Raw genomic sequence first — 27,264 nt, forward strand, 5'->3', positions numbered from 1 at the left:
TAATTATTATTACTTTTAAATTACACGTTGCAATAAGGGTACGTTCATACATTACCGGTACAATTTAAAGTCGTGCAAATTTTATCCGCGTTACACGATACAAGAGGTGAATACAGGGCGGGGTCAGGCGGTTTTACTTATTTCATTCATGTAAAGAAAACTCGAACTAACAAAATGACCCCAAGGATAATCCGTTCTAAAAGAACTTGGACCGACTGAATGATCATTTAAGTTCATTTGCGTAAGGAAATGTCAGTGAACAGGCTTTATTTTTATACGTTTTACGTTAATAAATTACGTATACTCTACACTAAAATAATACAAAACATTTTCAATGTTTACTAAAGTCTACGTTTCTACTAGCTTTTTCCTTTTTTGTTAAAAAGTGGACGACAGAGCTGCGAAGAAAAAGGAAACAAACAAAACGAAAGTAATCACAATTCATCCTGTATGGGAGACAGTTTGACCATCACCACCCCACTGGGGTTTACTTTTGCTTTGAAGCTTTTCTTGAATGTACCAAGGTTCTTGTGTTCAAACAGATCACGTGCTTTTGCCAGAGATGTAGAAAGGCCAACCTACAGAAAAACCATCAGTACGCTTATTCACATATACATAAATAAGGAACCCAGCTGTTTAAGAAGTCGACAACTTAAATTTTACTAATGTCATTTAGTATATACCACACAAGTGAATAGTACTTTTCGCGCGCGCTAATTGGCTAGCTCGGAGGTTATTAGCCAAGTACTATTAACCTCCACTTCGGTGAATCCGGTAATTGTTTTAAAATATTGATAGATCTTGCATATGTCGAAAAATGTATGCATCATTATCATAACCAATGACGATTCATGCAAAATGTCAATTTTATTGTCAACTGATGAATTTACCATACTAAATCTACTGATCCGAAATTTATATTTGGATTGCGACCCAAGGGATCTTACATGAGGTGCGTTTGATTGACAAGGCATGTGCCCTTCTCTCTGTGCAATGTAGACTTTCTAAAGCGTCAAAACGTACGTACCTCATCAAAAAATGCTTCGATTATGTACGGCTGATTTGTCCTGCGACTGAACAGAACCACAGCTACTGATCCGTCAAATAATGGACGGCACCATACCTCAGTGAATTGTCTGAAATTCTGAGAGAAACCAGGATCATTACATCGTAAGTATGTAGATAAAGCCCAACACGGGAGGAAGAGAAAAAGGGAGGAAGTGGGTGGGTAGGTTATCAAATGAGGCTTGGATAAGGTCAGGATTTGGGGAATCAGTGGTGCTACCGAAGACAAAACTCTGTGATTTTCCTAACCTAATTATTACAGAAAACCTCGTACCCTCTTTCTTGTTGAAGGCAGTCAAGGGTTTCATGTTGGAGCTTTTTGGATTGTTTCCTCAAGTAACTAAAGTGCTCCGTGTAATTGCAACCCTTTAGAAAAAAACCGGCTACGAGGGACCTTAAGACGTCATACAGTGAATTTCTACGGGCGTGTTCTTTTGTGATTATTCGAGAATAGGAATATAGAAAATAGGCTATGTCAGAAGCCCATTATCCGGAGGGCACAACTCCTATACATTTGTGTCACGGCGGTTTTACAGACCTATCTATTTTTAGATTGAAGTTCCCACAAATTCAGTCTCCCATGGGAGCCTTACTATTAACCCAGTCTCATGCTTTGCAGCATTCTCTGTCAACCGGAATTTAAATTTTCGCGGGAAATAGTACTCCCATGCGTGTCTAAAAATAGACCCATCTATGAAAACGCCACAGCAAAGGGTTGGAATAGGTGCTGTACGCTCAGAGTAATGGGCTCCTGACGGTATTCATGTTCTTCAGTCTGGGACCTATTCTGTTCAGTTCAGAATGAACAAATTTGTATTCTGTTCATTCTGCTCCTGATAGCACCATGAACGGAATACAGTTTACTTAGGATAAGATGGAATAATGGGAGTAGCAGATTTCGGTCTGATATTCTGTCAATTCTGTTATTCTTGAACTGGCAAACGAACAACCAGAGTTGTTCTCAAAGAATACAGCCTTAAGTTTATCCAACTATAATTTTGAGTTTCTGCGAGGTCTGAAAAAAATTCTGTAAATTGTGTTAAATTACAAATCACAAAGACCTCGAAATGTGGCCGTTTCTGATCAACATGTAGATTGGCTTGCCTGATTCCTGTTCCTTTTGTCTCTCAAGTTCTTTATGTTTTCCCTGACACAGAATAAATTACTCAAATATTCTGGTATGCAATTATTTAGGTATTTAAATACAATTACAAGCATATCCTGAACACGATGATCACTTCACAGAGAAGTGAAATCCGAAGACTTGTCCGGCATATAGTGTTACCAGAGTGAAGGTAATGGTCATCCGTGAAATTTGAAGATATTTACCACGTGAAGTTTTTGAACTTGCCCACAAGCGTTTTCCAGCTTACGTTTTCCTTGTGAATGCGCTAGCTGTAAGACTTACTTGGGAAACTCTACGCCCCATCTTTCCGAGTTTATCTTGATTAACGTCTATCACCTCTCTGAAGTACAAAAATAATTGCGTCGGTCAGGAGACGAGCGCTGACCAATTGCATGAAAATAAATGGAACGGTCCATTCTAGTGGGAATTTGTCAGAAAAAAGGCAATACCTCCCGAGATATTACTGGTTTATCTAAACTACACTGTACTGGCGTGACTTAGAATTTCAGTGGCATTTGCCAAAACAAGACAATCTCGGAAATGAGAACTTCTGATAGTGTAGCAACTGAATTTCTTCAACCAAACAACCACCGATGGCAACAATTTGTCTTACCTATTCAGCAAAATCTCTCTGGCCCATGGCGCAATATTGCGCAGATCATTTGACATCATAAGAGGCTATAAAGAGATACACGGCAAAAATGAAAGGTAAACTAATCAGACAGACAGACCAAGCCAATTGACCAATCGCCGATCAGGACAAGGAGTATTATTACGCCCTCCTGAATGGGAGGTGTAACATGTATTGAATTACCTTCGGTTTTTCGGCACGTAGATAGCATTTGCTTGCTTTCCTGCCTTCAGTTCAGGGCTCTTACTCCAGTTTTTGCACAGCCAGAAAACGACAACATACTTCCCACATAATCTGTGATGGGGCCAGTTTTTTTTTCCGAGCGAGGTCCCAGAGGGGATAGAATACGCTCGAAAAAAGGCGCTTGACAGCAGGTAACATCCTACGTACTAAAACCTCACAGAAAGGCCTTCCACAAAGCCCACTGTATGCTTGGTTACAAGTGGCCCTAGAATTTTGTTCTGATTTCCTAATGGTTCAGTAAACAACATCAGTTTTAGGCGCTCTGTAAAACAAGTGATGAGCAGCATCAAAGTTACTTACAGCGGCAAGAATTGCCCAGATTGCAAACTGAGACTTGGACTGTTCATAACTGAGACTGAAGTCTCCAATCAGCAACTGTACAATGAAAGGCAAAAAGAGAATTTTAAAACACTTGGGACAGATGTTGGAAGAAAAATAACCTACCGCGTAACAAAGTTTTGGAGAAGCTTGATTTTATGATTTGGCGATTTTTCTGTCTGAAAGGTTTGCTATTTGGTGATACTGACGGTTTTGAAAGGAAACTAATTTTTAAGATATTCAACAAGTCGAGTGTACAATTTTCAAAACTTTTTCAGCTGGTTAAGAGATGGAAGACAGGGGACGCATTTCAGTTAAGCGCAAATCATAACAAATAGAGAACTCAAGCAGCGACGACGGCAACGCCAACGAAACCGACACTTGCAAATATAAGCTTAGCTTTATTTCATTTGTGCTACTTCGCAAACATTTCAATAATTCGTTCAACTTCTACAGAAACGTTAAACTACCCAGGATCGTGTGTTCACATTCTCCCAAAACTTTGAATTTGGTCATTTCATGCTGTTGTTAGGGTTAGGACGCACGTTAGAGAGTGATTGTTTTTCCTCATTTAACCTCATGTTTTGCGGTGTTGTCGTTACCGTCGTCGTTGCTGAAGTACCCAATTACACTTTTTTGCAGTGCTGAAGCTCTTGTGTTCTTTTGACTTTAACAGTTTTGTCTGAAAAAAAATTTCAGCGGTGGGGTAAATTTTGGTGAAAAGAAAAATTTGGAGGGAACTTTACATTTATGTCATTTTTGGAAACAGTTCCGCAAAAGTTTCAGAAGATGTGTCAGGTAATGCCTTGTATTTTTGCACTCCTTGGGGCACTCTGGGGAGAGGGGTGGGGGGGGGGGGGGGAAAGGGGGGCACTATACCTGGTCTGGATCATTCCAGTGTCCTGGTCCAGCAACAGGAATCATCTCTCTCTGGTGGTCGCCGTACCATTCAACAATTTTAAGCAGACTGTACCAGGAGTCCTTCAACAAATAAAATTAATACAAAATAACATAGAATGTTCAAGAACCCCCCCCCCGCAAGTAGTGTCTTGCCTCTCTCAGGGATAGCAGAGCAAGCAATTCTTCCACCAATATGACTTAATAACTATAACTACTCAACCGTTGCCTACAAGTACCTGCACCAAACAAACGACTTATTGACCGCATCAACGAAACAGACAAACAATAGATATTTGACTAAAAATAGACCCACGGACTTTTGACTAACAAAAAAAGTCGGATCGAAACGCACCAATCACTTTTTACAGTCTTCACAGCCAATAACATCACGGCTTACTGACAAACGACCAATAACATCTCGACTTCGTTGACCAATCAGGTTAACAACCAGGGCCCAGTTGCTCGAAGCATGGTTAGCGCTAACCCGGATTAAATACCATGACAACCTATAGGTTTAAATATCTCTTAACCAATGGTTTGCATTGACCATGCTTCTAGCAACTCAGCCCAGAGACATATATACCACCTACTGACGTTCCATAATTCACTTGACTCTGAAGACGACTTCCGCTCAGGTTGTCGAAACGTCAGTCAAAGTCACCCCAAACAGTCCTTCTCAGGACTACACTCACCCGGATGATCATAATTTACGTACTTAAAATATAAATATTTTCAATCTATTTCTTGGTTTCTAAGTTTTTGTATTATCCAATAAGTTTGACTTTGTTTATTGATTAAAAGGAAATTGTCATTAAAATAACTTTTTTTTTTTTTTTGCAAGAATCTACTTTAAAATTCAAATAACTGGTTCTCACCTGTATGTCATTATAATTACGCCACAAGTTGCAATGCTTTGCAATCAGAGGGTAATTGGGCTAAAAATTCGAAAAACAAGACAGTTGTTAACAAGAACATGCAAAAACTATGTAATTGTCTTTTTTTCATGAGATAACTTAGGAAGTTCTATGTTGATTATAAATTTTTAAGGATATTTCCTACCTTCATTCCACCCCACACTTGATAAGCTGGCCAGCTACAAGAGAACACTATATGCCTTCCTGACTCATTTAAAGCTTTCGTCACAGCTGGATAACCTTCATCAAAGGTCAGAGGGTCGGCAAAACAGCCATCCATCTTCAAGTAATCCACACCCCAGTCAGTAAACAACTAAACAAGAGATTTAAAGTAAATTTTTGACTCTTTATGTTTTCAGGAGTCTTACTTTGGCTGGGGTGACTCTTAAGGTTTGATATTTTAATACAGTAACTGGAGTTGAAGTGGAACAAAATAATACATAAAATACATTACTGACAGAAACTGGAGATTGACAAGCAGGCAGTTTGTAAATCAGTAAATCACAAATATCAGGCACATGACGTGTTCAGCAACAACTCATTAGAAAACCCAACTAGTTATCAGAGAGGACAACTAAAATGTTTCAAAATAGTTTTAATTGAACCTTGAATGTGAGACTTGTTCTGGTCAAAATACTGGATTTACTTTTCTAATATACAACTGAAAGATACTCAATAAGCCAAGTACGATGTAGTTCAGTTTTGAGACTAAAAATAAGTGTGGGTGTACCGGCGGGGTACACCCATATAATAATTATTATATGTATATGGTTATGTGCCACTGTGAAGGGTATGTTTTACAAGTAGTTTAGTCTAGGATAGGGTATAGAAATCAGAGAGGTCTCAGAAAAATTTAGTCTGGAACACTGTCCCGGGAATAAAAATTAAGACTCAATTCTAGGATAGGGTAGGGATTTTTGGTGTCTAGTCTTGAACAGGTTGGCAAAATAGACCTTTTTCATAAATGGCGGCCGATAAATTATTCTTTTGTTTTCATGAAAATTAGCCCTACTAGCCTCGTCAGCATGTGCAAAATTCAAAAGAATTTTTACTCTGAAATTAGGTTAGTAGGGCTAATTAACATATATTGAAAAGAATAATAAATCGGCCGCCATTTATGAAAAAGGTCTATGAGGCTCAACATGGTTTGGTAAAGGGTAAAGGTCTCAGAGTCCCAGTGACACACCCCAACCAAAAACCCACTGATTACACCCAGCCCTGGAACTGAGACTTTAACACCGTTACAACACGTCTTTAGGTGTTTGAGCTCTGTGATTATAATTTTACACAAAAAAGGCTGCATCATTTGCTTTCAAATAATGGTAACTTTGAGCTAGCTCTGGTAGGACAAAAGTATGTTCAATTGCAAGGTAATACAATTTAATGCAATTACAAAAAAATACCTGCATATCCTGTTGAATGTACTCTATACTGCCTGGATAGCGTTCACAGGTAAGTTTGCCATAATCTAAGCAGACAGGAAAGGAGTTGTCAAATCAGGAAGAGCGATTCTGTGACAGGGGTGGGGGGAGGGGGTAACTTATCCTGTCATAGAAGCTATATAGATGTGTCCCACCCCAAAGGAAATGCTTTTGGTCTAAAATAGACCATAATGTTTGGCCTCCTGTGCTGAAACAGGGGTAAAGTTGACTCAGCTGTCCCAAACAGTCAGAGCTTAACCCTGTTTCTATGTAATATATCAAACACGAGGAAGAGCGTTTCCTCCGATTTCCAAACACTGAGAAGTAGGTTGGAAAAACAAGGCACAGCCGAATTTTTTTAACCAACTTTGAGATGTTTGGAAATGGGAGGAAACACTTTTTCGAGTGTTTGATATAGCTTCTCAAACTATTGATAATTCTTGGAGAAATTCGAAGCAAAAGTTCACAAAATTTTAAGATATTTAAGATCACATTTCCAAACCTCCTTCACGGTAGTGATTTGCTTTGTTTTGGCTTGATGAATTATTAATGAGTTTGAGAAAGTATGATTCAGCTGAGGGTATTGCCACAGAGCTGCAATTCCATCACAGAGTTATCCCCAGCAGTATGTTACCAATACCCATTTATACACCTGGGTGGAAAGAGACAATGTGGAACGAAAAGAACAACATGCTGGCAGATGACAGGCCTCAAATTACCCACCCTCAAACTTGATCTCCAATGCACTAAGTGCTACAACACTTCCACACTGGGCTTAAATACATGTTGAAAATATTTAGATGTACGGTATAATTTTACATTTTGAAATGATACAAGTGAGAGAGGGTTGCTGTGAATTCAGAACATGTTTGAAATAGGTTAAGGGTTTTGAGCTCTTCTAAGGCTAACCCCCAACCCATCCTGCCAATGACAGCTAAATGCTACCAATCTTTTTCTCCTGCACAGAGGACAGAGCCTCTATTGAATTGGCAAACAAATTTAAACAATTAACATGGCTTTGTGCTTTTTTCTCCAAAGCATCTGTTTTTCTGCTATTTTCTTTGCTTTTCCATCAATGACTCAACATTTTTCTTGCAAACTAAGTGTAAACCAACAAAAGAAGAGTGATGTTCTCAGACTAAATTGAAGGCCACGTGCACAAATTCAGGTGCTGTTTAGAAAAATGAAAAATGGGCTTAAAAATTCAAATATGTAAGACAGTTAATATGCTCTCAGCTATTGGGTGATTCCAGAAAATATCCATACCATACCACGGACGGCTTTTAGGATTTCCGAAGGGGAGGGGGGGTTCAAGATTATTGAATTCTGAGGGCATGGGGGGTATTTACGACTGGATATCCGAAGGCACTGGTGAATTCCACAGGTGGGATTTCTGGAGTAGAAAGTGTAGAGTGAGTTCCTTGAAAACGCTATTGTAGTGGACTTTTGTAGTTCGTAAATAAAATTATCCACGAACGTATGACCACGAAAGCAGAAGACAAGCGTCGATAGATCTACATGAGTCATATGGGTTGAGAACACTTTTCGTGCACACTACATGACGTATTAAAGGACGCAACTAGCCTCGACGGTATATTTGACCGCTGAAAGATTTTAACTGTCTGAATTTGAGCTATTCTGCTTTGAAAACGTCAAAACAGCACAAGAAAACAAAGAGGAGTAAAACTGCCGTAAATGGTGTTTATTATTATAGCCAATTTTGGACTTAAAAAGAAGTTTTCACAGCCTGGCCACTAGCAGTAGGTTTTTCTTGACGCTGAAGAGTAAAGCTTGTCGCCAAGCGCCGCTAGATCACAGCCCTGAGGAGGCATAAATTCATGTTCGTTTGTTCATAAAGTCGAAAATGTACTTAGCAGAAAAACCGGAAATTCTGAAGGGGAGGGGGGGGGTTCACGATTATGGAATTCTGAGGGCATGGGGGGGGGGGGGGTGACGCATTTTGGAATTTCCGAAGGCAAGGGGGGGGGGGGGTTAAAACATGGAAGCCGTCCGTTGTTGGGTATGGATATTTTCTGGAATTGCCCATTCAATTATAAATCATACCTGCATATAATCCAAACTTGAGGCCTTTGGAATGAATCTGATGTATTGAATACCATACCAAAATGATTACAAATGCTCAAAATTGTTGGATGGGATCAATAATTTAAACGTGCTTTGCATGGTGAAATAAGATATGCATTGTAAGGCTCATACAGATCAAGTAATGAACACCATCAGCACTGCACAGACTGATAGAAGAAGATGGTGTTTAAAATCTCCTGAAGAGAATGGTGTTCAACTGCATTGTATGTGTTACACATCAAAGGTTTTCAGATATCTGTTGTAGGTTAAAATGAATCCCAGGTTAAAATGATTTCAACCTAGGTTAATTTGTATTTTCCTTTGTTTAAGATGTAAATTTCCCAACCTTAACAAAGGAAAATACAAATCAACCTAGGTTGGAATCATTTTAACCTGGATTGATTTTAACCTACAACATATCCACACTTTGGATTGCATTCCTCAACTTTACCCACAAATCAGACCATTTATTTGGATCTTGAAAAACTATCCATGGAACACATCATACATGTAAAAATGTAAAAATCACTTACATAATTAGCAAGGAATTTGATCCCATTTGGAAATCGCTCAGGATCTGGCTGAAGATCACCTTCTAAAGTGCGATTATGAGATGACCAACAGTCCTAAAAATATAAGACAGTGTAACCAACAGCTAATTGTTCTCTACAGCAACAAAAAATAGAATCATGAACTTCTGGTAGGGCTATAATAAAATACACTAATGGAAAGGAACTTCTCGAATTTTTTTGGCAAAATTATGGTGAACAAGATGCCTATACTGGCATTTACGCGTGATGCTGTGCATGATTTATTTCTGTTGTACGCTTTGCAGATTTTTAAAGCTATCCTCCCGGCCCTTTGCAATTGAAATATTGCATTACGGTACTCGAGATAATATCGGGAATTTCATTCTGAAAATGTCATGACAGGGTGACTTGCTATTCAGAGCTATTTATATTCCCTATTTATCTATTTGCATACCGGAAATAGCTTTCGGTAAATGTCATGATCCAGGGCATATTATATTATATTAGTGGAAGACAAAAATTAAAGAGAGACGAAAAGCTTTCCTAAATGAACACGAAAACTTTAAGTAGAAATTGACAATCAAACCTTTAATTTTTTTTATGGAGTAGATTTCCCTTTAGGCATCAGTTCGACAAAGCCTGCAGTGCAGGTAATGTTTTAGCTTACGCTTGACCTTTCCTGTGTCCCTGTCCATCTTGCAGAACACAATCTGGCCAGTCAATGCCAAATTTGTTCGCCCCGAGCTGTCCATTTTCCACCGTTTTAACTGAAGAGTGCTTCTTAGAAGTTACTCTTTCAATTTACTGCTTCAAAAGGGTTAATTTTCTTTTTGAAAATGGCACATTTGAATCTAAAACATTACAACAATATGGCCACGTCACTAAAGAAGCCTTTTTAGTTCCACCGAGAGATCACTGGGACGTGACGACCACATTAGTAATCAATTCCCGTCTGAATTCCCTCCTGAAATACACTAAGATATTGCATTCTGATTGGACCGTTTTTGTTAAAGACAATAAGGACAATAGCAGACAAAAGTATCCCCTCTAGGAGAAAACTGAATTTGATACATGTAAAACAAGTTAATAATTGAAAGATGCCGATTTCAGGCTACCATGAAGAAAAAAACACGACGAAGATATCGAGCCCATTTTAAGACACGTGCTGCCCTCAGGGCATCACGCGTAACAACCAGAAAGGTCTTGATCCTCACCTACTATATACTGTTAAGCACCAAGGGGTATGGTTGCATGGACTGCTTGCAGTATGACGTTTTAGTTAATAATAATGACAAGGTGGTACCCCATTTATACCAAAAAAAAAGGGGTTGTCATAACATTCCTGTCTATTATCTGACCAGGAACTCTATTCCACTGATTCAGCTTTAAAAACTATGACTTTAAACTTCTTTTATTATCTGAATGCTGTGATACAGGAAATGCAACAGATGTGAGAAAGATAAAATTGATGATCTTTATGTACTCACATCAATACAAACGTATTGATAACCAGCCTTTTGGTAACCATCTTCAGCAATACGGTCAGCCATCTGCATGAACAGATTCTCACTGAACAACAACAATAAAGACAAAAACAAATAGTTAAGTTAGCTAATTTTAGCACCTCTTCTTACTGGCAAAAATTCAAAAATTGCAACAGTAGTTGCACTATTATTTAGAGTGCATGTCCACCCAGGATGACTACTTTTCAAATCATCATCACCATCATCATCAACACAATCACCACCACTGTCACTGCTGCTGCTGCTGCTGCTGCCACTTCCACCACCACCACCATCATGATCATCATCATGGTCACTCAGCATTACAGCAGGTGACAACAAGCTTCCTACTTGAACACTGTCTTACGTCCTACGTACATCAGATCCAGCTGATGATCCTTTATTATCTGTTGTGCTGCCACCTCTCCATCTTAATGGTGCAAAAGTTTGTGTATAGAACAGATGTGACATGCACTGATGATCTGGGTACCCTTTCCCCTGAGCTGGATTAAAATGCTTAGCAAAGGGTTGAAGCCCGCTTTAAATCAACAACTTCAGCATGTTAATTTGTCCCTTTCTTTTTAATTTTGTTTTTCTGAATGTGCTCATTTCATGTCTACTTAATACATTTATTCATGTTATACATTCTATTTCATAAAACATCTATTGCTTATACCTTATTAAAAAATATTTTGTCAACCATAGACAGGTGCAACACATACACAACTTTTATCAGTCAATTCCAGCAGTGCCTATCCCAGCATTCATAGGCATTTTTCAATGGTATCATTGTGCATCCTGGGGGCAGGCGTTAATTTGACAGCCTCATGATTTTCATCTAACAACTTAACACCATTGCTTTGTTGATTTGACTTGACTGACCATGACTGGGGAGGACATAAATAAGATGGTAGATACACAGAAGGAACGGTCACAGCCACAAGATTGAGAAATAAGTCCTATCCTAGACTAGTTTGGCATGAATAAGCTTTTATTAGAATTGAGGTAAGCCCAGAGGCAGGGAAATCAACATCTCTTTTAATTATACCATGGGGTATTTGACTAGCTCGTTTGTCCCCGCCTTGGGGCATTTGCTGGTTTATTTTTTCAAAAAAAAAAAAAAAAAGAACGCTTATGCCTTGGGGTCAGCCCAGGAGGGGATGAGCACTGTTGGAATTGACTGATAAAATAATATGTTTAATTTACAATGTGCCAATTCTTAATTTCAGTTTACTTAGTGCCTTCATAGGAAGGGGTTTACCTCAGTGTAAAAACCTGTGAAGTTTTCTTTGTTTTATTATTATTTTGCTTGTTCCATCTATTGTTTTGACTTTTTTTTCTTCTACATCTCTCGTGAACGTAACAGGTTTTTACACCGAGGATGAGCCAGCACAAACTAGTTTAAAGCTTTTGATAAGTGTACTTTATTACAACTAAAAGAAGCATTGATATCATAATTTCACATTATCAAACAATAAATATTCTTTTAATTTTGAAAGAATACTTCGACCTCACCTGACACAGTTTTCTGGATCATTCTTGCAGTCTATGTTACAACGAAATCTTTCCCAAGCCATCCATCCCACTACAAACCAAAATATTACATGCAAAAACCTCGAGTGTAGTCAACTACTTCAAGGGGGGGGGGGGGGGGTGGGGAAACCAGCTTCCGGTCAACTGTTAATATTTCGTGAAATAAGAGAGCGATTGCAAGATCGAGAAGCTTACTTGGTGGAGTTAAAGCCAAACCATTGTCAAGAGCATTTATAGGTGATACAAGCACAAGGATATCCCGCAGGACGACCGCAAAAAGCGAGAATCGAAAAGTCCTCATGACAGTCGCCATATTTGTTGTGTTCAAGGTACGCGCCTGCGATTTTTAACTGGTAAGCAGTACTTCCATTGAGTATTATGTTTTGGCCAATCAGCGTTTAGAACAGCAAAGTTTGAAAACAAACCGCGGATTTCAAGATGGCGGTCAACATGGCTGTTGAAGAGATCCAGTGGTTTTCCGCCGAATTAAGAATTTTAGAAGCTGAATTTGAAAACTCTAAGCTGCAGGTCTTCCAGGACACGCTTTTATGTAAAAGATCTATGATAGAATTAGAGTTGCTGTGTAAAAATGAACAGCTACAGAAGACTGCTCGAGTCAACAACAGGATTAAGAAGCAGCTGGAATCAGAACTTCAGGTATATATCTTTGGAGTATATACAAAAACGTAGTTGTAAACAAAGAATTTTAAACATCAGTTCAAGGAAATCATATATTAATGGCTAAAGAATTGACGCCACAAGTTTATTGCAATGTCAATTTTTTTTATTTATCGTACCAATGTCTTTATTTTTCAGGAACAGTTTAAATCTTTGTCGACAAAGTTGAAGAACGCTACCAGCCAGCTACAAACTGCTGAAGAGACTTTACAGGTAAAAACAAAATATTCATACAGTACCTTTTATAACTTTTTTGTTTGTTTGATTTGTTTTTCTCAGTGGTTAAGATGCTAGGCGCAGCTACTGCTAGTAAGGAGTGTCTCCTTTGTAAACAACCAAGAAATATTGCTAATTGCAGCACAGGCGGCCCAAGCTCAAGCTGTGAGTTGTGGTGATTATCTTGCATAATAACCGTCACGGCGCAAATTTGAGATCATCTTGCGTAATAACCGTCACGGCGCAAATTTGAGAGTTTGTATGGGAACATTTACGATCGGGTTTAGGAGGTAAAAATTCCGTAAATTTCTCAATAAAAATGACATACCTTGTGTATATGGTGTACTGTTTGTTGATTCTCTGTCTCCTTTTGCTGATTTGAGGTCATTTTAGCGAGTTATCGTTTCTTAGGAGTGTGAAACCCGGGAACTCTGGAATTGCATTATACAATGATTCCGTTTTTAATAGTGGATGATATCCCATGGCTGTCAAGTCAATCAAAACTCTGGAATTGCATTATACAATGATTCCGTTTTTAATAGTGGATGATATCCCATGGCTGTCAAGTCAATCAAAACTCTGGAATTGCATTATACAATGATTCAGTTTTTAATAGTGGATGATATCCCATGGCTGTCAAGTCAATCAAAACTCTGGAATTGCATTATACAATGATTCAGTTTTTTTCAATCGATATTCCTCCCATGTTTGGTCGTGCTCGTGCTAGAATTCCTTGTGTTTATATATCTTTTGTCCAGGGTTGGAGAGGTCTCTACTAAAAAATAATTTTTAAATAAATTAAACAGTTAATTTACTCGCACTTGCTAGATATGTGATGATTTCTGTAGCCCACTTGACGCCGTGTGCGTTTCGTTGGCTATCCATCATCTCAGATCCAACGTGAACTCTAATTGTTAAAAAGCGGATGGAATTAAAGGGACAGTATCACGCTATTTTTAGTAACACATTGAAAATCGGAAAGACGCTATTCGGTTGATAGCAGCCAAGATATAATGACAAAAATTCCATTAAAAGACTATCAGAATGTAAAGAAACTATCCGCGGATATTTTCGCCGGCAGATGACCAAGATAGAGAGGGGTTGAAATTTGAAAACGTCTGGCGGACGTTTTCAAATTTCGCTGTTGTAACGCACTAAAAATCGCCGCTTGTACTATATTTTGGTTCAACCTTTCGTCTTAGACACACTATTAATATTTCTTTAAATTAGCGATCGAGAAATTAATTAAGACAGTGTTCAAAGTTTAAATTTAGTGAATTTTGCCAAAAATCGTGATATCTCCCATGATACTGCCCCTTTAACATCTATGTACGAAAGTAAAAAGCTGCGCAAACAGATCCTCCTCACCTCTCATTCATAATAGGGTAAAAAAGCCCATCATGATTTGGAAAAGAAAGAACTAGAGGAAAAACTGAACTTGGAAATGGAAATGAAAGTGGAAGAACAGCGAAATAGGGCAAGGAACAGAGAGAATGTACTCCAACAGGAAATCAAGAAATGGCAGGTGAAGAACACATACCTAAAAAACTTTCTTTACTTTTATGGAACGGTAACATATCCATTGTTCATTCTGCCCCCACCCCCCTCTCTCTCTCCCTCTTCCCTCCCTCACTGCAGGAAAGTGTTGTGTGACAACCAATTGCGTTCAAGAACGGGTCTAGGCTGATTCTCAGACAGTCCAGGTCGCTCGCTCCCTTCCTAGCTGAACCGTCTTAGAATCAGACTAGAACGGGTCATAATAAGAGAATGTTCAAATTCTTTGTGGATAAGGTGAAATTGTAGTTTTTACTCTTCTCCCCCCGGAAGTACACCTCTTCGGATCAATTCCGCCACGCATTTGAAAACTTCAGTTGAATTTGCGCTGAAGAAATGATTATTATTCTTATTAAGAAAGAAGAAAAAGGAAAAAAAATAAAATGAAAGTAAACATTGGCGCTGTCTAATTTAATTAAAACCCCGTTTTAAGATAGCCCTCCAAAGCTGACAAGCTCAACCCACCTCTTTCACCCTCCTTTGAGCACCAACGGTTTTTAGCTGACCTCAGATTCATTGGATTGTCTTGTGCAAAGTTATGTAATGTGGAATTTGATTAAATAAATACAGAAAAAAAATAATAATTAAAAAAACTATGTGGTCGTGAAACCTGGTTCAGCATAGAGCCAGTCATGAATGTTTGTCCGTGACACATTTGCATTCATGAGTGTTTAGCAGTCGTCTCCTCTGCGACTTTTTAAACTCTACGATAAGAAAAGTTTGAGAAATTAGCGACCTTTTTCAATTATTTGCGGAAAGATAGTAAAGCCTAGCTTTCATATGTCAGGAAAATCCCAGACGATTGGGGATTTCACTGTTTCCCGACCATCCCTCCCGATATCTCGGCAAAATATTGGACGGTCGGGAAAGAGTGAAATCCCCGATCGTCTGGGATTTTCCCGACATATGAAAACTGGGCTTAAAGATGAAACGTTCATTATGTCACGAGCACGAAGAAAATTACTATTTTCCGAGATGAAGCCCGGTTTGGCCTTCTGGGAATGGGCCAGCAGGAGCAGCGCAAAATGGTTTGTTTTGAGGCTCTTGAGTTGTATTTTTTTCTTTTCCTTCGTAGGACAAGCATGTTGAAACGTCCAAAGAAGCTGAAGATCTTCGGCTGGAGCTGAAAAAGAAAAACGTTGCCGTGAAGGTGAGCAGAGATTTAAACACTCTTTTCGTTTTTGAAAAAAATGATTTAATTTGTTTTATTTGCTTTTGAAATCAGACCAAAGCTGTTCAAACGCGGGAAACTGTGGAAGACGCTTCAACTATGGCTCAAGTAGATCATCAAACCGCTGATGTTGGGATACAGGTACAAGAATGGGCTCTAAACGAGGGTTCCCGAAAGAATGCCGAAGATGCCCGAAAGATTGACGAGGCTATACAAGGAACGAGTGAGTCTTGTAAAGGAGGGGAAGCAGTGATAGAACCGACAGAAAAAGATAACAACAAAAGGAAGGCGGAGGATGGTGAACAAGAAACAGACCTGAGAAACAGGAATGAGAAGGCAAGGAGGAAGGGAAAGAAGTGTGAGAAAGGCAAAAGAAAGCCAAAAGCCTCGCGACAGAGGAAGTCGGTATTTACGCTACAGGAGAGAGCCGCACCTCCAAACGAAGTGTCAGCAATATCGGAAAAACATGAAGAATTGCATGATCGAATCAAAGTCGTCGATACCTGGCTAGTATCCAGTGCTTTGCAAAAGGATGATGTTCCTTTGCAGTATAGTAAAACTCCTAGATTACGGAAGAAATCTGACGAAAGTAACAATAGTTGTGAGAATATGGCAGAGACGCCCGACATTAACACCTGCACTTCAGTCCGCGACGCACAAGCCTTAATGGCAGAAACCAACACCATAAAGAAGCACGGAGAGGTCTTGTCAGAAGGAATTCCGCAACTTGCAGTTTGTCTTGAAGACACTGAAAATGAGCGAGTGGTGAAAAGTGACGAAGAAGTAAGAGAAGCGGGGTTGAATGACAGAGAGGATTCCGCTAGGATTTTACAACAGCAGAGTGTAAAAGAACAACAGAGCCATGTTTTGATGGAAGAAAAGGAAGAAGGAGGATTTGAATCGAAAATGCCTGGGAGTGAGAGGGTCCTAAATGTGAAGGAGAAAAAAGAAAAAACTAAAAGAACAAAGAAAACAAAAGAGGTAGAGTTAGCGGAAGAGAAACTTTCACAGGATGAAAACTCGGTAGAAAAGGAGAATGGCGAGACAAGAAGACAAGACAAAGCCAACAAAAATCAAAACGGGAGAGTTTTAAGGAGCAGAGCGGAAAAGCGAAGTTCTGTAGTTGAAATGGATCCCTTTAAGGGTCACAGAGAAGACAGGAACAATAAATCACTTGATAAGCGATCCAGACAAATTCCACATGACAGCAACGAGACAGTAGCGACAAAGAAACGTAAAACCGACGATTCATGTTTGAAGGGCCATGAACCTGCCATGTTGCTCACTTCATCACCGGAAGATCATCAGTGTCCTCATGAAACCGAGCTGTCATCACGTGAAATCGACACTCTTGATGACGAGGCACGCCCACTAAGAGGGGTCATGACTCTCGCGACCACTGTCGACACATCTCAGCAACCGGAAACGGAAATACAGCGAGAACTGACAGAGGCCGCCCAGAGCGAACGACTCGGGGATTATAACTCTGGCCAGGGGAGCTTGGTTTTAAGCGATAATCGGATCAAAGAGGTTGGCAAAAAGATCAGCCTTGAGTGTTTACATAGCAGTTTGGAAGAAGTGAAATCAGGAAGGTCCTCTTTCGAGGAGAACGGGAATAAAAAGTCCGAGAGAAAGAATAACGAGAAGAAAGAGCTTTCCTCGAAGAAATGCAAAAGAAGTAAACAGGGAAGAAAAAAGGCGGAATATAAAAAACAAGATTCGAGCGCAGTTGACCTACGTGATAGTCATACGCTTTCAACAAGTAACAAAGTTAAATCCACTGCTTCAGACAAGGGTCACTGGAAAAGGAAAAGACAAAATCCCAGTGAGCAGCCTGCAGCAGTGAAAGACGCTGAAAAAACAGACGCAGTTCCGAAAGAAAACAAGCCAAATGGTACAACAGCGGAAAAGAAGAGGTAGGAAACTATTTACTTTTCTGGTTTTTGTAAAATAACTTTCAGTAATGGGGATTTGAAAACTTCGTGGCAAATGTTCTTCGATAAAAATCAATGATTTTCCTTTCACTTCAACTGTTCGTAAAGTAGGATAACGTGGTCCTGTGGCGGAAATCATTCAAATGTAAGACATTGAGCCGGAGTCTGTGGACGAAATGTTTAAGTGTGACCATTCAAATGAAAGCTCCCAGAAGCACTTCCTTGTGGTACTGTTAATTATGTTGTGCAGGATGGTTCTAACTTTAAAGTTTGTGGATAAAATCCTTAAGTGTGAATATTCAAATGAAAGCTACTACGTTATGCTGTACAAGGTGGTTCTAACTTTTGAGTCTGTGGATGAAATCCAAAAGTGTGGATATTCAAATGAAAGCTACTGAGCAATACTTTCCTGTGGTGCTGTTTATTATGCTGTACAAGGTGGTTCTAACGTTTGCGTCTGTAGGTGAAAATCCTAAAATGTGACCATTCAAATGAAAGCTACCCAGGAGTGTTTTCCTGTTGTAATGTTTCGTTTGCGAGACAAGGCTGTTCAAGCTGTTCGGTCTGTGGATGAAACTCCGTCGGTGAGACCATTCAAACCAAAACCTTTTTAGCAATTCTTTCCTACAGCGCTGCTTCAGCATTTACAGAGTCCAATTTTGGTTTTATTTTCATTACAATTGCCATTTTGAGCGCTTTGGGGAACGACAGCTTTGCATCCCAAGTATTATTTTTCAGTTCTGTGGTGGGTCCATTGATGAATTTATTTTTCCCTATTTTCATGAGTGCTCCTGGCGAGCTGACGCCAATATGACGGAAGAAAATCATACGGCTGTTATGTAAAAGTGTGAAACTGGCGTTAAATCACATTCCGAGACAAAGACCACTGTGAGAATGTCGCGTTTGTATTTAGTTCAAGAAGGTTGCTCCTATTTAGATATCGTTTTCATTTGACAACATAACTGGCTTTTGATTGATCTTTTGATAATTGCATTTATTTTTGCACCAAGCTTCATAACAAATTCTTTTTGCCCTCCCTTTTCCCTTGTAAAGAAACGCTTCCAAATAATTATCTTGAATAATCACCTCACTTGAGTGGGTGGCCCCTATTTGAGCAGAGAGGGAAAACAAAAACTTAAAAGACATCCCCGAACTCTTGGAAGGTAGCTATCCTGTCCCCGATACATCGCCGGAGCTTCCTAATTAGAATAATTAGGCTATGTTCACACGCCGTATACCTTTCATGTTAATGTAATTAAGTTCGGCATCGTCGTGGCAAGCTGTTTCAGGCGGTGCACCTAATTTAATTCAAGCCAGTTATTTTCGAACCATTGCCCTGCGCAAGGTGCATGCTTGATTGGTCACGCAACCAATCACGAGCCTTGTAATATTTAAATATAAAATAGAGCGGTTTTCGACTGATTGTCGTAAAACCAAAGTGACCAATTGCCGCAGACATAAACAGCACAATGAGCCAGTCCGAATTCGAAGCAAAAACAGGTAACAGGCGCCAAGCGCGGGAAAACGCGTGCGAAAAAATCACGATTGCTATAGTTTGGCTTCTCATTGGTGGAGAAAATGTCGTGAGCTTTTCCAACCAATGACAGAGCGCAGTGAAGCATAACCAAAGCAAATGGCTGAACGCGTTAGAGCGGTTTTCAGTTGAGTGTTGTGAAACCAAAACCAAAGTAATTACTCTGGCCAATCATGAGAGATGTAAACAGCGAAATGAACCAATGAAGACTCGAGGCAAATATGTGTAACCGGCGCCAAGCGCGGAAGAACGCTAGCGAAAAAGTCACGATTGATTTTGGTTTGGCTTCTCATTGGTCGAGAAAGTGGCGCGAGTTTTGTTAACCAATCACGGAGCGAAGTAACGCAAAAGGAAAGCATGCACGGATTTTTTCAACAAAAACCTTTAAACGAATAGGAAAGGGCCCACCATAGCTAACTTTGTGCTATGTAAGGAATCGAATGCACTCCAATAATCTGTGATCATTACTAGCAGTAATCCATTCTTTAGGTTCAGCACAGGAAAGCTTCTTCGCATGAACCGAAGTCGCTCCACTGTCTTATTAAAGGAAGTTAGTTTTTAGAGAAACTGTGATAGGTCAGAAAGTAGAAACGAATATTTGTTTTTTTCAACTGAGTTGATAACGTAAATTGGTAAAGAGATACAAAAGCTGACCTTTCGTCAAAGCGTCCCACATTTCCTTGACCCACTGTCGTATTATGGGGTAGGCTATGTTTTCCCTTGAGATTTTGCTGTACCTGATTCAAAGCTGCCGAATCAAATTGATTCAAACGCCGTTCCACTCAGTGTGAAACTACTGCCGTACTATTTGGTGGGCGTATGAGAGGTGCACTTTTAAAACCGGGCCATATTCGGGTAACAGATTTCTGTAGCATAAATCAGCTAGGAGTATTATTGTGATACTAGCCCATCGCAGCATTAACCCAGAATTTTCTTCATTTCCCTATTAAAGAGCTGGGCGGTATCATCCTTTTTATGCAATATGTTACTGGTGACTGATGAGCTCGCTATAAAGATACTACAATCCGCTAAGGATTGAAAAAATTATGGAAGAAGACTAAAAAGCTCCTCTTTATATTACCTCAGAAAACCAACATCGAGCTTGCGCAAGGTGCTAGCACCAGCCGACCAGCCGTCAAGTTCAGATGGTACGACAAGTACTGAAATCTCATCCATGTTAGACAACACCAAAAAGCGCAAGACCTTATTCAACACCCGCGAAAATTCCTTGATGGTTTCTGTCACGAAGGCCCAGGTAAGTGAAGAGAGGGGACTATATGGCCTGGTAACTTGCTAGCAAACTTAGGTAGGTGTCAATCTAGAGGAGTAGGCGAGAGTTGTGCGGCGCGACGAGGGCCGGAATCGAAGGCCTATTCCCTTTGCGACGCCGATAATTTGGTTCCACAGTTCACCTCAAGCCTGAGTTTCTCAAAGAAGGATTAATTAACCTTCGATAATCAAATCAAGAAGGTTGAGGTCAACTCTTTTACACTGCGACGCGCCTTACCGTGGCCACCCAACAAACCTCATGTTTTCAATAATTTGTTGTTGCGTCACTTACCTGTTGGACTTTGCAAGGAGGCGTGACCGTTAATCAAATTCGCGTATCCTGATTGGCTAACTTGTAAAAAAGGTTTGTCAGTTGGGTGGCCACGGCAAGACGCGTTGCACTCTAACTCTGCCTTGGTATTTCAAAAGGGTTTACATTTTGAGCAATGTTTTGGGTCTTGCACATGTGATTCCGTTCTTGGAACATTTCAGAATTATTGCTACATTGTTTAGCTAGACCGATGTGAAAACTACTTTACATTTTTCGTATTTTTGTTTTTAAACAGGAGTCATTTGCGAACACAACACTCTCCAAAACCCGGTCAGGCGCTGGTATCCCACCGTCGCTTTCGGCTTTCATGAGGAATTTCATCGCTCCCAAGCTGAAGAAGTCGTTTTGACGCCAATTTTGGGTGTGGCTTTCTCGAATGACACAAACGCCAGATCCTGAAAAGATCTTTGAAAGCTCGTCAGTTAAACAGTATTTGAATGCTAGTTGTCTCAAATGAAGTTCAGAATCTTGAGCAGTGCAGACTAGAATATTCAACATTGGTTAAAAAACAACAACAACGAAAACAAAATGACGTCCCCGTAAGGGGAGGAAAGCCACGCTGGCAAATGGCAAATGATTTCCGTTTCATTGATTAGCTACGTCTTTTAACACACGAAAAAAAGCCCAAGTTTTTAGTTGGAAACCGTTCACTGAACGGAGGATATATACTTAAGAGTGAAAAGCACTTTTTCCATTTGCTTAATATTTTAATTTGAACTCGGATATGTTGCGTTACAATCCACCCAATCCCTTTCTCAGGCGTAGTTAGTCGAAACCCGCCATGAGATAAATCACCAACGTTATGTCCCAAAGGTCTCACTTTTCAAAGTTTGACTTATACGTGCGCATGTTGAGATTTTGTTCAAAATTGAGTAGAATAGAATAAACTCACAAAGATTGTTTTCAATAACGCCGGCAGAACTCTTTTGATTTACGTTTTATTCTTTGGAGTTGCGATCTTGTAAGAAAGAGAAAATACAATAAAAATATTTGTCCTTGGGCATTTAGATCCCTTCCTAGAAACTCACATTTTTTGCGGAGCTTTGCTCTTGAAAAGCGATACGTTAACTTCTCGGACCAAGGAAAATTCCCAGTGTCCAGCTCCTACTCCTGTCGCGGAGAGGGGTAACCCTGGGAACTAGGTATGGAAATACCCAAAACGGAAAATACTCGTGCACGCTCATTTAGAACATTTCGAAATAAATTCACTGGTTTCAATCAGCTTCGTACAATGTATAAAGAAACTTTAGCAACGGCAACGAGAACGTCAAAAAGCAATAGGCTTCATAACCAAAACAACAACTCTGCACGTGCATTACATTTTTTATACATTTCTTGGCCGTCACTGCACGACAAGGACATGAAATTTCCTAACCGGACCTTGTTTTGAGAACGTAAACACTCGACGACGGATTTTTCTTTCTCTTTCTAAACTTTGGTGCGGTTTCCAAGAATTCAACTCCAGGAAATGTCACTTACATTTTACATTTAAAGCAAGTTGGAATAATCGCAACGACGTTTGAAAATACGCGAATTCATTTTACTTGTGACGTTTTCGATTCGATGCCGTCGCCGATGTCGTTGCTAAAGCTCCCTCTTATCTAACCTATAAGCATTCCGTATATTTCTTATCAGGCGTTTCGCGTGGTTTATCTGTGTTTATTCTCATGGTCTGTCGTGCTCAGATAATGATCGATATTACACTGAAGGAGAAATTATTTGCTGGTCGCTATTGGGACGTAAAAGATTTAATCACTGAGCCGGGGTTCAAATGTCGTCTCTATTTTCCCCAGAGTTTTGCCCGTTATCAATGTGGCGATAACTTAACGAGGAACGCCAAAAGAAGACAAGATAACAGGCGAAACGCCACCGCCTTTTTGGCAGCTTTCAGCAATGTATTTGCACACAGCTGGTACCACAAATTTGCACCTCGCCGATGTTTAATGACTTGATATTTACAAAAACAATTATAACCTTAAGAGCCGGTGACGATATTGACCTTGGCAACGGGTAGATATTGCCAATATCTACCGCCCCTTCCTTGAATAATTGTTAAGTATTGTCTATTGGCTTTTAGATGGCATGAGAAGTAATTCAAACCGGCTCGGCGTTCGTTTGATCACCCATTTTCCAATTAACTGACGAACTTTTAAAAATCGATCGAAGATTAATAGATATAGTTTCTTGTTTTATTGTTCTCTCCGTCAATTTTACTGAACAATTAACTTTTGTCTTCGGTTCCTGCATGTGCAATCCTTTTTTTTTTTTTTTTTTTTTCGTTTTATACCTTGCAGTTTAATATTTTCCTTTTTAATTTTCAGAGACAGGTTTAGGTAGCACCTTAAGGGAAAATTTATTAACTAATTTTGTTGAAAGTATCGGGTATTTTGAAAACAAAAACCAGTGTTAACGATCGCGGTTTTGGCTGGCAACTCATTTTAAGTAATGATGCCGCAATTGTGTTTCCGTTTTCCCATTTAAGTTTCCCCAACATTTTATTCATTGACTTATAAGTTACGTGCTTCTACTGTATTCAATCATACATAAGACGCCGCAGTAAAATTTATGGAACACAGCACCAATTAAGTTTGACATATCAGAGGTAATTTATCACGATCCTCATGCTTTTAAGGGTCTTGTTGTTTCATATTCGATGTCGCACAATCAACTTTGCATGGTTGATCACTACTTTAAAGTGTTTTCTGGAGGTTTAACGGCTTGTGCCATGTTCCTTAGCAGCAAGTTTTGTTTTGCTTTGTAGAATGTTCTGTCCACTGCCTTTTTAAATATTAAAAGGCTACCCGACCCACTTGGTGGTTGTTAAAAACCTTTTTTGGTGGCAACCAATTTTTCATTCTGCACACGGGGACGCCAAACAAAGAAGACAAAACTGTCAATAGACAGCTGTTTGAAGGAAAAATACATTACACGAAGACAAGGACATAATACTGCATGATCTATTAGCAAAAAGAGAATGTTTACCACCTCCCTCCGCTCCGCTCCATTTGTTAAGTAAACAGTTTTATGAGAGACGTTTTAGTGTATCAGTTACAGTAAGTAATATATTCTATAAGCAACATCCAAGCAATTTTTCTCCTTATTTTTGCGAGAATAAGAGAGAAAGTTGAACTTTTCCGAGAAGCGTTTCAGGTTAATTGCTTGTTTGGCTTTCACACACGAGCAGAACCTCCGATACCCCCTACCGAACAACTCCACTATAACGAGTAAATTGTTTGCCTCGGGGAGAAAAAAAACTCGTTAACTATATAATTTATGCAGTAGATCGCAATTCAGGTGTTTGGCGAAGAAAAAGTCACGATTTAGAACCCGATTTTAAAATTTTGAACTTGTCATTGCTGCGCACGAAACACACGAGACTAAACGAAAGACACACGGGAGAGCAAGCTGGACGCGGTATATTATAAACTTGTTCAGTAGAATTTAGCTCCCTAGTAAGACCTGCCTGCCTATAGTACAGCCAGTTAACTACCAGTTATATTTTCGAAGGTCTTTGTCGTGCTATGCAAACAGAAACGAATTTCAAGGCTTTCAAAAGAAAGAGAACTCAATAAAGTTTCTTGAATTGTTCGAAAATCCAAGAGGAATGAATATTAAAGGTTTAGTAATTAGGAAAGCCTTGTAAGATAATATTACATTTAAGGAAACCTGTATGAACCCCCCGAGACAGAGCTCTTTGTGTTATCGATTTTGTAAGGCGGAGAGTAAACATAGGCTGAACATGGTGTTTCGGACAAGCTGTGGCTGCTAAAGTAGAGGGGTTAGGATCACTTTTACGGCAAACGGCAGAGTCGCGTTTACGTTTTCTCGAAATAATTCAGTAGCAAGAAGACGAGAATAGTGTGCAATAATTCTGGCCTTTGATGTCAACGCAAAATCACTCAACTTCTACTGATTAGAAAAGGAAGCGGCGAGCGACAAACGTAGGATAATTGTGGTCCCGTCACGCCCGATCTGTACTGATGGCTAAACTGCATATATCAGTGCCAACAAAATTTTCATCACAATGCGATCCTTTCTATACTACCTGACCCCGAAACCTGAAGCAAATAAAACAAAATTTTTATTCCTTTCTAAAAATTAAAGCCGAGATCCATAAAACCTCCGCCAAGTTTTTATTATTATTATTATTATTATTATTATTATTATTATTATTATTATTATTATTATTATTATTATTATTATTGTTATTATTTTCATTTATTTATTTCTTTATTTTTTCTTGTGATCTGTTAGCGCATGGCTGTCACTTCACCGTTTCCTCAAGCGGGTGTTGGCCTGTTCGCAGCGCACTTTCTCTTCTGAATCTTGGAAAATGTACAAAGCTGGACTTGTTTCATTATTGCCATAACAGTGTAGAATCCGCCAATGTCGCATTTCCTGGAAAGCTTTCAATTTTATCAGAACATCGATAAACCAACATTAATGTTAGAAATAATATGCACTTAGCGGTTATACCTAAAATAAAGACCAGCTTTTCTTTATTAGATTCTTCTTATTGTTTTTTTTTAGGGGGGGGGGGGGTAGGCTATGGGAAACTCTTCGAATGTCGTGTTCACTAGAGGCAATTGTTCGAAGTTTTAGCAAAAATTCTTTACCTAATCTCGATATCGCTTTACCTTCCGCTTTAATATTTTACTTATCCTTCAAAGTGCTTTTGAAAACTCCGAAGTCCCGCCCAAAAACTGCACGACAACACTATACAAACAAAAACACCCTAATTTCCATCAGTAAAGGGAAAAACCATCCGCTTACAGTTTCGAAGAAACCTTAAACTCCTTTCATGACCAACTAATGTGCTTTAAGCAAACATCTGAAAGGCTTTTAAGCACGTCTAGTCCTTTTTAATCGGCCAAAAACAAAATGCTTATAACGCGCCGAAATGTCACCTGTTTATACTACTTACAAAGAGGTTGATATTTGATATGGAAACTTTCTGACAAAAACAAAGACTAGATGTGACCGTAATCTTTGCGACAGATTTTTTACTCTGTTATTTCAGAGGTTGTGGGTCAATTCGGCGTTGAAGCCTTGACTCAGTTTCGTAGGCTTTCTTTTGCAACAGTTTCAATTACGACGAACGTGCGACTTTCACCTGTCCATTAAATACACACTTTTTACATTTTATTTTTGCCCTCCTAGTGTGGGCTATACAGTTACTAGAAAAAACTCCCAATTAGTTCGAAATATTTATTTTTTTTGCCAGCTAAAATGACTGTTGGTAATGCATTGGCAAAGCATCTTATACGAAATATTAATTTTAAACGCCGCTAAATATTCTGCTGACGATAAGATTGGTTTGTTAAAAATAAACATCGTTTCGTGTCAGTTTGTTTTGAATTTGTTGTTGCGATCGGTTTAATATTGACCATTTCACAGTTTCGAGCTCCTTAACCCTTATTGAGAGGTAAAAATGACTTTCCACGAAAACGTTTATCTTGGCTTTTTGTCTAATCTTATGTTTTTCAGTAAAAACAGACCCAATTCGAACTCACTACCACACTTGGAGATTAATGGACTGAATTGAAATGACTTCTGATGGTAGTTTATATTACTGACGTATTGAGCAGTCGCTGTCAGTCATGGGTGTCTAATTTGCACTTACAAGGAAAATAAACTGCAAAATTTTGTTTCAAAAGCTCAAAATTTTAAATACAGCCATCAAAACACAATTTCCAGTGGAAAGAAGAAATACCTAAGTTCTACATTCGATTCACTGAAGTTTTTTTTCCTTACTGTTCTCCATCAACCTTGAAACAAAGTTCACTATTACAAGTTTTGTTTTAGCATTGAATATTTTGTCTCCACTGTACCACTTGAGTCTAAAAGTCTGATGGTGAGAATTAAAATAAAGATCACAGTAAAAAATGGATTTAGACTTCTCACAGACACAAATGATTAAAGAATAGCTACTCTGCTTGAGAACTTTTGGAATTGGAACTCAGTAGAGTTGAACAAAGGGCATGTTTTTTTTTCTTACTTCACAATTTCGTTTCCATTGAAGTAAGTTGAGTTTTTTCTTTACCTATTCAATAACTCAAATAAATGGCACAGGAAGCTTTAATGCAAAGCTTATAACCGGCTATATCTATATAATACGACGCTAATCAACTGACCTCATTTATTTTACGGTAAACACATGATTTGCTAAGTCCTTGCTGTGGTGTGATTAGAGTTTGTCGCACGATATACCAGATCCTTACGCAATGGTCAATCTCTGAAATGACTATACTTCCTTTTGTACTCAAAAATCAATATTACAGATTAATTGTGCACGAAATGTCCAATTCA

The 27,264-nt window shown here is 39.1% G+C and overlaps 2 protein-coding genes across 2 annotated transcripts; one reads left to right on the forward strand and one right to left on the reverse strand.

Annotated features, from left to right (window-relative positions):
- Positions 1-252: 252 nt before the first annotated feature.
- Positions 253-12,605, reverse strand: LOC146468336 (alpha-N-acetylgalactosaminidase-like). Its single transcript, XM_085124831.1, has 14 exons — positions 12,464-12,605; positions 12,251-12,320; positions 10,721-10,802; positions 9,237-9,329; positions 8,683-8,719; positions 6,601-6,665; positions 5,343-5,510; positions 5,159-5,218; positions 4,263-4,364; positions 3,366-3,440; positions 2,805-2,869; positions 2,474-2,531; positions 1,028-1,144; positions 253-578 (listed from the first exon to the last, which is right to left on the reverse strand). Exons 1-14 carry the CDS (start codon positions 12,579-12,581, stop codon positions 435-437), a joined length of 1,254 nt encoding a protein of 417 aa, XP_084980957.1. The 5' UTR covers positions 12,582-12,605; the 3' UTR covers positions 253-434.
- Positions 12,606-12,620: 15 nt separating this feature from the next.
- LOC146468337 (uncharacterized) lies at positions 12,621-21,956 on the forward strand. Its single transcript, XM_085124828.1, has 7 exons — positions 12,621-12,925; positions 13,085-13,159; positions 14,547-14,687; positions 15,792-15,866; positions 15,942-17,803; positions 20,442-20,610; positions 21,191-21,956. Exons 1-7 carry the CDS (start codon positions 12,707-12,709, stop codon positions 21,302-21,304), a joined length of 2,655 nt encoding a protein of 884 aa, XP_084980954.1. The 5' UTR covers positions 12,621-12,706; the 3' UTR covers positions 21,305-21,956.
- The last annotated feature ends 5,308 nt before the right edge of the window (positions 21,957-27,264 follow it).

This window comes from Pavona decussata, unplaced genomic scaffold (assembly GCF_977016875.1).
Source record: "Pavona decussata unplaced genomic scaffold, jaPavDecu1.1 SCAFFOLD_133, whole genome shotgun sequence".
Lineage (NCBI taxonomy): Eukaryota > Metazoa > Cnidaria > Anthozoa > Scleractinia > Agariciidae > Pavona > Pavona decussata.

Bases quoted from the DNA above. Each gene is read 5' to 3' on its own strand.
- LOC146468337 (XM_085124828.1), top strand. From the start codon at position 12,707: ATGGCGGTCAACATGGCTGTTGAAGAGATCCAGTGGTTTTCCGCCGAA. The intron at 14,688-15,791 runs GTGAAGAACACA...TTTCCTTCGTAG, and splicing joins AGGAAATCAAGAAATGGCAG to GACAAGCATGTTGAAACGTC. The intron at 20,611-21,190 runs GTAAGTGAAGAG...GTTTTTAAACAG, and splicing joins TTTCTGTCACGAAGGCCCAG to GAGTCATTTGCGAACACAAC.
- LOC146468336 (XM_085124831.1), bottom strand. From the start codon at position 12,581: ATGGCGACTGTCATGAGGACTTTTCGATTCTCGCTTTTTGCGGTCGTC. The intron at 10,803-12,250 runs GTGAGGTCGAAG...GTTGTTGTTCAG, and splicing joins GATCCAGAAAACTGTGTCAG to TGAGAATCTGTTCATGCAGA. The intron at 9,330-10,720 runs GTGAGTACATAA...TTATATTTTTAG, and splicing joins ATCAATACGTTTGTATTGAT to GACTGTTGGTCATCTCATAA.